This window comes from Engraulis encrasicolus, chromosome 3, assembly GCF_034702125.1.
Source record: "Engraulis encrasicolus isolate BLACKSEA-1 chromosome 3, IST_EnEncr_1.0, whole genome shotgun sequence".
In the NCBI taxonomy this organism is placed as follows: Eukaryota; Metazoa; Chordata; class Actinopteri; order Clupeiformes; family Engraulidae; genus Engraulis; species Engraulis encrasicolus.
Window position 1 is genome coordinate 33201158 of NC_085859.1, and position 11170 is coordinate 33212327.

An 11170-nucleotide genomic window follows, 5' to 3' on the forward strand; every position below is an offset into this window, starting at 1 on the left:
ACTTCAGCTTTTAGTGATCTCGACATAAACGATGCAACTGCATAAAGACGAGAATAAGCGAGTTGTCAGAAAAGCCCTCGTTATAACATCCACTGAGCAATTTAATGCCGACATGAACTGACCCTGATTAAGCTAGGTGCGTGGATGCATAATGCGCCAAAACATTGCAGGCGAGTAGTAATTTCCTGCATTGGTAACAGATCTAATGGGTCACAGACAGCCCCGTGAATGCTGTTCAATCGACAATATAGTATGGCCAGAGAGAGTTTAGATTATGGCATGCTATAGTAGCTAGCCATCTTGTCCCAGCTCAAGTCCATCGGAAGCAGCCTCCAACTGCATGCAGACTCGCTGCCCTCCACCCCTTCCCCCAACTGTGAACAATACAGTCAAGCAGATGAGAGCTTCAGTGACCAATGTTGTTGGGTACGACTAGATGCGGATTAGGGTGCATCGCACAGTCTCGACAATTTCACTGCCTACACGGGACGGATACCACAACCATCGCACACAAATGAATCCACATCGGGACACTCACCTGAACTGCGCAGCAGCACCATGGGTAAATCCAAAATAGTTGCCGGTAGCCATTTTGGCATCTTCACCTAGCCGGCTGGGCACTGCGGAGAGGGAGAGATTCATAGATGGTGAGCGCTAAGCTATGTTGGTTAGCCTGTTAGCCGATATCATCGTGAAGACCCCGCATTATGCGATGGGTTATACGGACGTTCAAAGAGGCAAACAGCGACGCACCAACCAAATGCAAATTACCTGTAGGTAATCCCTATCGTGTTATGAATGTTTCTGTATCAATACATTGACCGGTACACATATTTTAATCATTTTACTCACCATAGGTGAAGGAGACTACTGGACATATGGGAATCATTGGGTTCCTGTTCTCTGACGAACTCAAAATCGTCACCCTTCGTTTTTATACGAGGAGGTTGCACCAGGAAATCCATTTAGTCGCACATGCGCAGTTTTGATTGAAAATACATGGGAGTTGTAGTTTCGACTGGTGCATGGCTATCAGCAACACGGTCGAGTATCAATGAATTAACTGAAATAAACAAAATACTTTTGGCTTTGCTTGTGTTTCTTAATCAACTAACTACAATATTAATATTGCCTCACGAGGCTATGGCACGTGCCGAGGTTGTTCTAATTCAATAGCTTTGATGATAGTCGGTAGCTAGTTTTTGAGTAAACATTATAATGTAAAAAAATATATATAAAATCCATCACAATGAATACATATATATATATGGAGTTTGGATAAATATAACTGGATAAATGATCAAGAAGATGGGTCTGTATCATTGGTCTGCAATAGAAGCTATATTCAAAAAACTTCTATACCCATAAGCCAAAGCTGCGCTGGTCCTGTTTCCTCCAGTTACTTCCTCTACGCGCAGTTGGTCCACACAGCCAGCCACATTAAATCTATCCATGTAAGTGAAATCTTTCTGTTTCGTTTGGAGTTATATTTACGGTTTAAAACACTACAGGGAAGAAGAGCAACTTTGTGACTCTAAATAGCTGAAAACGCCGTAGCACAAAATTCCCCCTGCCCCGTTATTTGTGCCTGCTGTTGCGACCTAGCGGGATGCTGTTACTAGCATTGCAACAAGCTTTCAGAGGCTGTTTGGAAGGGAAGCATGGTATGGCAGCTAGGCTAGTTCTAGCTTTATCAGTTTAAGTCTGTGTCGTCTTTTAAATACTAAGTTGTGTTGTCATTGTACCGAGATAGTAGTAATTTACGAAATATGCCACGCCATTGGATAAGTGCTCGTGGTTTTAATTAGAGTGAGTGACCTCGCCAACTTCTCAAGTTACAATTCGTTAGTAGGCTACTAGTAGTCATCATTCATGCTCTCAGTAGAACTGCAGCTAAATGCAAGTCATGGAAAAGTCTTTGGTGGTTATCATGGGTTCATTGGCTAGTGGACAAGCACAGGTTATAATGTTGTGGAAAAGCAAGTCAGCATGACCTAATTTCATCTGGTCAGGTGTATTATGTACCATCCACGTCTACAAGACAAAACATGTATTGTATCTTTGCAGTCATAGGATTCAGAGTAATAGGTATTTAATCTCTGCTGTTGACGTTACCCACCTTGTCTGGCTCTCCTGTCTAGTGTAGTTGCTACTAGTGTACTGTGTCAAGTATAATCGAAGGCAAGGACAGGCAGGTGGGACCACCAGACAGCAGCTTACGACCTTTCACCGCTAGATGGCAGTGTTTGTCAAGTAATTGTGTGTCACTCTGCTTTGCAGCATGCCGAAGTCAAAGGAGGTGCTGTCCACTACATCAGGAAGCGACTCAGACAGTGAAACGGAGAAAAAGGTAGGTGTATTATTTTTGGAGTTACATGCGCAGCTCATAAATATGCCTCAGTGCCTTGGATAGGACTCCTTTATTATTATTATAATTGTATGAAAAGAAATGTTAACACCTGACTGTGTGTTAGGGACATTTGCATTTGTGTTTTCCCCCTGTTTTGATTTAAAAAATCATTATTTAATACCTCCATTCAGTCTTAGTTTTTTTTTTTTTAATGTTGCTGATAAATGTATGATTAACGTTCCCATTATATGAGGAAAGTTTTGCAATTTTGGAATTTGCAGTTCATTTGTTGCAACCTGCTCATGTTTGAGCCCGTTGGGTGTTTATGTAATGCCAGGACAGATAGCAATCTAAAGACAGCAAGTAAAATGTGTTTACGTATAACACAACATTTAACCGTGACAAGTGCAATCACATTTTCCGCTATTATGTTTTCTTCCATTCAGGACTTTGACAGACTACAATAATCCTTACTGAGCGCCTTGGTGCACAACCTGTACTTATGATGATGCACGCTCAATAATGATGATAAAAATAGAAAAGACAACAGCACATAAGTCAAAGCGCTGTTGTCTACACATGTTTGCAAGTAGCACCATAAATCTCTTGACTAGTTTTTTTCCTCAATATTCAAATTTCTCTAGAAGGAGGATACAGAGAGTGTTTCCCAGGGCCACTTCAGTGCAGCGGCAGGCAGCCCAAAATGTATCCAAGGCAGGCCGGCGGGTGGGTAGGCAGGCAAGCGGGAGTGTTATTCATATTTTCCATGTTGCCTGAGCACTCTGGGAAGTTTTACCACCCACTGAGAGATGCCTGAGAGGCCTAAACCAACCCATCTCCCCACAATCCCCCTTTTCACTTCTCTTCTCTTCTCCTTTCTTCTCTTTTTCTTTACTCTCTCCTCGTCCATTCTATACTTTCTTCTCTCTCTCTCTCTCTCTGCTTTGTTCGGCTATCATCCATCCTCTGCTTCCTTCTATTCTATCCTCCTCTCCTCCCTTGTCTTCTCTCCTTCCCTTTTCTATTCTCTTCTCGCCTGTGATTTACAAACTTCTGCTCTTCTCTTCTTTCATTTTATTTCATCTCATCCCCTATTCTATCCTCTCCTCTTTTATACGCTCTCCTCTCCGGTCCTCTCCTCTGTTTTCCTGTCCTGGTCGTCTCTTCTTTCATTTCATTTTATTTCATCTCATCCCCTCTTCTATCCTCTCCTCTTTTATACCCTCTTCTGTCCTGCCCTCTCATCTCCTCTGTTTTACTGTCCTGCTCTTCTCTTCTTTCATTTCATTTCATCTCATCCCCTCTTCAATCCTTTACTCTTTTATACCCTCTCATCCCCTCTTCTGTCCTCTCCTCTCCTCTATTTACTGTCCACAGGCGAAGAGGAAGAAGGTGAGTGCCCCAGAGAAGCCTGCGAAGAAGCAGAAGAGTGGGGAGAGCTCCAAGCCGGCCAGTTCCTCAAGGCCTGATGGAAAGAAAGACGACAACTTATTCCAGGTGCTGCTCTTTTTATTATTTCGTTTCTTCCATTTTATTCACTTTTAATTTCATATGTCCCTTCGCTCAAATCAGTGGTAAAATAAATTAATGAACATGATTTGTTTATTGAGTAGACCTTGGGAAGCTTCAGCCTAAAAAATTGTAATTGAGTGTTTCAGACATTACAGGTGCCAGATGTGCAGATCCCATTGCAGATTATAGATTGCTCTTCTGGCGAGATTGTGTTGGTAAAAAGCTACCACTTTACCAGTTTGCACAGCCTCAGCCTTTTTTTTGCCTTAAATGTGGGTCTGTCTCTGTCTCTCTCTCCATCATTTTTTCAGATCGGAAAGATGAGGTATGTCAGTGTCAGAGATTTTAAAGGCAAGGTTTTGATTGACATCAGAGAGTACTGGATGGACCAAGCAGGAGAAATGAAACCAGGCAAGAAAGGTAAGGCCTAGCTCTCGTCACATTACATTAGGGCCCTAAATTAACTTTATTCATCACCAGCCAAAATGGCTAGTATATCTTTATGCAACTAGCCATACACTCACTAATAGGTGAAAGTGGCTAGTAAGTTGGTCTTCTCTACCAGCCAAACTGATTTTTCACCAGCATTTGGTGATTACATTACATGCAGAGACTACTCTGGTTTCAAATGGAATAGTGTCAGTGTTCGGTTAAAAACCTTTTCAAGAATAATCCGTAAACGGCTTACATGTGTGGAAGTGTGTTGTGCTAGAATTTTCCTAACCTAACTTCCGTAATCTGGCTGTGTTTCGCCAAACTCCATGCAAGGGCATTCCAGGTTCCTCAAGTCAGTCATTTCTGAATGAATGATAGGGGGCCTAATTTGGAAATGTCAGTTGTGGGGGGTGGGGGTGAGGGTTGGGGTATCACCCAGATGGTATCGTGAAGACAAAGGAGAAAAATACCAGCTGGTGAGTCGGGTTAGAATATTCCCGGAATATGGCCACATTCAGAATTAGTTTACATGATTTGTGCACAAACCGAGTACTGCCAATATTCTCCTTAAAATTAGAATATTCTCTGCATGTAACTGCAGGCTCTGTCATTGTCAACATGAGTTTCACCCTTAAAACTACAGAAAATAAACATCAACTATGAATAAAAGTGTGCCCTACTTGGTCCAGATCATGAGCCATTTAGTCATTGGTTTTAAATCTCCCAAACACCGCAGTTGAATCATCCAAACTTCTACCCCATGTCGTTGGATCAGGTTTTTCATGCTATTATGGGATTAGTTGTCTGTCTGGTGTCGAAAAACCATTGAAAATACTTGATTTGGGGGCAGTGGTGGGTCGGCATTTCAAACGAAGTAGGCCAAATCTGATTCATCTTCAACCACAAGGTTCTTTTTTCTCTGTCTCTCTCTCTCTCTCTCTCTCTCTCTCTCTCTCTCCCCCCCCCCCCCATCCTGCTTAAAGAAGCAAACATGCCATGCCAAAGCCCCCAGTGGGTAACCCCACCACCTCATTGAGCTCAGTAGCAGCAGAGAATTTCCATGATGATGGTGTTTGGTCCCTGTTTCCTTTATTTATGTCACCGCAGTGCTGTTTGTTCCAACAAAGTATGTTAAATTACCTTTAGGTATTTCCTTGAACCCAGAGCAGTGGAACCAGCTGAAGGACCAAATGTCTGACATCGATGATGCTATCAGAAGATACTAAAGTGGTGCACATGTAAAACAAAAAAGGGATTTAACAGGTTTTTAAAGAGTTTGCCTTTCCCAAGTTCTTTTTTTTTTTTTTTTTTAAATGGCACTTTTGTTGACCAACCCGTTCTTACTTTGTGCTGTAGCATGAAGTGTGAAGACCAACTGGACTTAGATCTTGTTTTCATTTTTGTGTGAATGTTTTTTTTTCTTGTGATCTATTGCATGTACGTCAGACAAAAAAATATGTTCCATTATATCATGCACTTAGGCTAGCCCCTCAAGTCTGTGTGTGCGTGTGTGTTTGCACGTGCGTGCGTCTGTAGTTGTTTGATCAGGATGTGGAGAATTTTTTTCCCCTTATAATAATTTCTGTTGTGCCTAGGACCATGGTGGATGTGTTATGTTCAGCTCAGTAATAAGAAAAAAAATAAATGCCACTCTGTTCCGGCGACATTGACACTCCCTTGGCTCTGTCTTATTTCCTGCATGTGTTATACAACATTTCTGCTGCTAGTTGGTCTGAATGAGAGCTGTCAGGTTCACGCAATCATTAGGTAAATTGGTGTTCTGATGGACTTGTAATTCTCAACGTCGACTGCCCTGGAGGCAAAGAGGGGCATCGAGGGCCAAGAAAATCACAGCCTTGTCTCTCTCATTACCACTGTGACCTGGACCTGCATATTTAAAAGAATAAAACTAAGACAGAAGATTGAAGAAAAATACCCTTGTTAAAAGGATAGCCTTTTGCGTGGTGCTGAGTGCCAGGGGATTAGATCGCTTCAATTTTTTTTGACTCTTCACACTATTTTTGTCTTCAATGGTGGGTAGTTTTAATCCGCACTCGCCGGTGTGTGTGTTTCTGTTTTTCTATGAAGAAAATTTGAATATATCGCACACAAAAGTTCCCCCCATCCCCTTGCTGCACACACAGTGGATTCAGACCAGACCTTGTAGCACCAGCACCAGCGCTGCTTGCTTGCCTGCCTGTTGTGACCCAACGCAGCCAATTGCATTTGCTGTCAAAATTGAATCACAGCTCTTGCTTTAGCGTCTAACATGTCCTGCACTACTTGTTGTGACAGAGTGGTTTTCGTGCGACGTGCAAAAACCAGACATCTGTGGCTTGCCGAGAAGGGCCCTGCCTTTTCCATTGGCCATACTGTAGATAGCCAAATCTCACAGATGAAAATTCAAAACAACACCATTTGTTACAAATGTCAAAACACTTTTGTGTGTTTGTTGGGTCTTTTGGTTATGCAATGCACGAGTCCAATGAGTCTGCTTTTATTTTAGTGGACATATAGGCCTACATGCCTTTTCACACAGCATTGCCGACAGTAAGAGTAGCATGGTGCATAGTCTCCACAGTGCTTATAACACTAATTGTCTGATCTATTTTGAGCTATCTGCTGCCTTGAAAGTATGAAAGTATCTTGGCACACCTTGTCTTACGTTTTAATTTATTACATTTTCTCACCAATGTGAGCTAGGCAGTTGAAATAAAACTTGTTACTATGGCGATATGTAGTTGCTATGGATTTCTCAAAAGGGCAATTTACAGAGCGGTCGGTTTGGCTTTATGGTTTCAATTGCCAGAGCTAGTGTCTGCTTTGCACTATACACTATTTCAAATGCCAAAAGGAGAGAATATACCGTAGCAAAGAAGTCCAGAGCTATCTGGCATTCAGATTATTGCTACATATTTTCACAGCTTGATATCCATGACCCACATTTTTAAGTTTCATAGTCCTGGGGGGACAGGAGCTTTAAAAGTTAAAGCCCAGTGTTTTGAGGGCATGTCATCTGGTCTTTAAAGGGACACTGTGCAGGAAATGGTCAAAAAAGGTACTGCAACTATGCTGCTCATTGAAACTAGGCTCCCTATTGCCAAATTTGATCTTTACATGAACGTTTACTAAGTAATAAACAAATATTAACTAGTATGGTCCAATTACAGTCATTTTTGCAGCTAAAAATGGCTATTTTAGGAAATTCAAAATGGCAGACCATGGACAAGATCCCCCTTTTCATGTATGAAAAGTGCACGTTTTCCAGTCATAATGAATACTTAGAATTTGATGGTGGTGGTAAGTATTCATGAAAAAGGTAACATTAGTGAGTGGGCAGCATGAATTCTGGAAATGAACAACTAAAAATCTCACACAGTGTCCCTTTAAGTACACGAATGTATCAGTTGGTGGTGGGGGGGATCAAAATGTACAATTAGGCCAGTCAATCTAGCTCTAGTCAGGCCCAAACCCGGGATAAATTGCAATAGTGATCATTCCTACTTTAAAGTGATCCTTAAACCCCCTTGTATCACATATCAAAAATCTACAGCTTTATATTTAGTGGAACATGCTTTTTTTCAAGGTCAAAGCTGACATATTTCCCATTCATTTCTCCATAGGGAGACAATATAGGAGATACAAGGTGAATAGGGTAAAATGTCAAACTATGACATTCATTTGAAACTTTCACAGTTGGTAACTCACATTCAGGCAAACAATTTTTGTATTGCAAGTTTTCTGAAATATGATGATGAAATATGCAAATGAGGTCATATGTACTGAAATATGTGATCAAATCTGTGGTAGCAGATCAAGCATAAAACAAATGGCAATAGTAATGGTTCATACATTATATTGATCCTTCAACCCCTCTGCATCACATAATAAAAATTCTGCTTTCATCAATTCAGTGGAACATACTTTTCCCAAGGTCAAAAGTATACGATTTTACCCACTGAATGGCAAAATGCATTGGAAATCTGCAACTTCTGACCTTCAAAAAAGTATGTTCCACTAAAGTGATGGAGGTAGATTTTTCATATGTGATGTAGGGTGGTATGGATAAAGTATCAATAAAAAGTGTGAATCATTATTTTTGCAATTTGTTTTATGTTTTGCCCGTTGTTGCATAATTTGTCACATATTTAAGTAGATGTGATCTCATTTGCATATTTAATCATCGTAGTTTAGACAACTTGCAATACAAAAAATCTTTTGTCTTTGCTTGAGTAAATTACTGTGAAAGTTTCAAATTGATATCTCATTGTTTAAAAATGTAGCCTATTCCCCAAGTATCTCCTATATTGTCTCCCTATGGGAAAATGAATGGGAAATCTCCAACTTCAACCTTGAAAAAAAGATTGTTCCACTAAATATAAAGCTGTAGATTTTTAATATGTTATTTAGACATACCTAGGGATTACAAAATACATGGAATGATTACTATTGCAATTTGTCCCTAGTCAAACGCTAGATTGACTGGCCTAAATCACAAGATGGCGCTAAGCACTCATTTTTACCTAAAGAAAGACAAAAGGTGTTTTATTAGGCAATTATACTTAAACCATGAGAGGATGTACAATATATGCAATACTTACCTAAATTCAAACGTGCATAAGACTATACTTTCTTTAAAAAATGAAAATCAGAATTTAAAAAAATGTCCCTTCAGTCTCCTTCATTAACCTTCATTCTCCAGACATTTTTACTGCCATTTCTCTGTATTTTCACACCCACACAGTTGCACGTGTACTTTGTGGAATAGTATCGTATTTGGTCTGGAAACACCTTGGTGTTGACACGGCAGCACCCATACAAATGATGAAGGGTATAGCCAATGCCATACGTTCAGACTCGTAGGCTAAAGGGGATCTGAAGCCATTCCAGAGGAGTGGGGTGTGTAAGGGAAGGGCCCTGGCCCTCAAAATGATGGACGTTATGATGTGTGAAATCTGCCGTCTGTACATATCCTAATGAAAAGGAGATGTCCCGTGTTCTGCACGCAAGCGCCTCCCTCCCACATCCATCTTTCTAGAAAGGAATACTCCCTCACTGCTGGAAGTGGTTTGGAGTGTCAGTGAGACCCGCACCTGGATGAAAGACAGGACCAGGTCTGATCTCCATGGCCTCCTCAGTCAAACGCAACGCACTGTACTGTACTGTAGCGCTTCCCCCTTCCCCAGAACAACCCAAACACTTTGATGGTTTTTATGATGGATTGGGGGATGCAAGGAGCATCCTGAGTGAAGAGGTGGATTGGGTGGGTGGATGGATGGTTGGTTGGGTTTGGGGTGGTCTGGAGGTTTGGGGAAACTGGGGCTTTGGAAAGACAAATAATACACACAAAAAAACAATTTAAAAAAAGTGAGCAAACTGTGGGCGTTTTCCAATAGTCGAAGCCACCAATGCTTCTTCTCTTGAAGTCCAAACCTCGAACATCTGCTTCCATTTGGAGTGTCTGAAACACGCCTGGTGCTCTCTCAAACGTCAACGTCTGTGGTTCTCCTTTAGAAGCTGGGCTTGTCACTAGAATCTCACTGGTGTTTTCCTTGCAAGCAGCTCACTGCGGTTCCGCCGAGTCCGGTTTCTGTTTATTTCTGCAAAGTGGGACCATTAACCCTTTGTGGAATATGGATTCTTCCTAGTAGTTCTAGGATTTCACATAACATTCTACAGCTCATGTGTTTAAAAAAAGCCTGTTGGGTGTTTGTGACATCATAGTAAGAACTCCAATTTTTTGCTATAATTCCAATCATAGCAACAAAAAAAAAAAACCTACTCCTGGTGTTCCTCACAGGGTTAAGAATGCAGCTCATCTTTACTCTGCACTCATGTCAAACTGTCTCAGGCTTTGACGAGAAAGAGGAGGTGTGAAAGAAAAGGAGGCAAGAGAAGGGAGGAATGAGAGAGAAGGGGGGGGGGGGGGTAGAGAAACAAAAGCGGCATTGCTTTGATGGATGTCTGTGCAATGGTTGTTTTACTCCATGGTGGCTAATACAAAGGATCCTGTTTCTTGGAAGGAATTCGCTCTTCCATTGAGATGTGAAATACATATTGATTATGGGGCTCCTCGAGTTTCCTGTCCGTGACGGGGATGGTATTGGCTGAAAGCGTATTGGTTGGGGTCTGGACCAATTTGTCTACACTCATATTATCTTTACGGTGGACAAATGACAACCAGAAGTGAACAATCTGAGGGCCCACCTCCCACCTTTCTCCACAAAATGAATTCATTCATCTTAAAACACATGAGGGGTTGGGAGACTACTGCTTAGACTACGGCTGCATGATCCAATTATGACTAAGGGTAGATCGTCTGAGTGGAACGAGGAAAAAGTCCACAAAATTGGTTCCTCGGAACTGCTTTTGTGTGTGTGTGTGTGTGTGTGTGTCAGGGAGAGTGTGTGTCTTTCCCTTTAATGACTGTGAGGGTAACGTGGTGGTGGACAATGAGGCAGGAGGAGAGAGATACATTCCACCCGCCAGTCAAGCCAGCCCAACGCCAGTGGCCTACAACAAGGGATTTCGTGTGACGGCAAGTTTAATGATGACCAGCACAGCTGTGGACGGCAGGCGGAAGCAGCAGACAGCAGGCCTTCAAGATGTGCACACCGGATGCTTGTCAGGTCAGATGAAGCCAGGCCAATCAGATCAAACCTGGCCCCCTCATACACTATTGATGACCCGGCTCAACCTAACCCTCCCCTCACCCCAGAAACTTCTGTTATAGATTCACAGTCAGATGAGATGCTGTTTGAAACTGCCTAATGACCTCACTACAAAGACAGATGGGCGTCTGAAAGAATTACCCAAGATTCCCCTTGATCAAACTGATCTGCTGCTGCTTCCCTCTGTCATCCATATCAATGT

At 41.8% G+C, this 11170-nt stretch overlaps 2 protein-coding genes across 3 annotated transcripts in view; one reads left to right on the forward strand and one right to left on the reverse strand.

Moving 5' to 3' along the window:
- Positions 1-950, reverse strand: part of zfr (zinc finger RNA binding protein) — a 43872-nt gene extending 42922 nt beyond the window's left edge. For both annotated transcript variants that reach the window (XM_063195237.1, XM_063195238.1), the window contains exons 1-2: positions 853-950; positions 539-620 (exon numbers count right to left, since the gene is read on the reverse strand). In XM_063195237.1, the coding sequence (XP_063051307.1) occupies positions 539-620; positions 853-889 (119 nt within the window). In that variant the 5' untranslated portion in view covers positions 890-950. The remainder of the gene's footprint in view (positions 1-538; positions 621-852) is intronic.
- Positions 951-1349: 399 nt separating this feature from the next.
- sub1b (SUB1 regulator of transcription b) lies at positions 1350-5967 on the forward strand. Its single transcript, XM_063195239.1, has 5 exons — positions 1350-1454; positions 2281-2350; positions 3728-3847; positions 4174-4282; positions 5444-5967. Exons 2-5 carry the CDS (start codon positions 2282-2284, stop codon positions 5521-5523), a joined length of 378 nt encoding a protein of 125 aa, XP_063051309.1. The 5' UTR covers positions 1350-1454; position 2281; the 3' UTR covers positions 5524-5967.
- The last annotated feature ends 5203 nt before the right edge of the window (positions 5968-11170 follow it).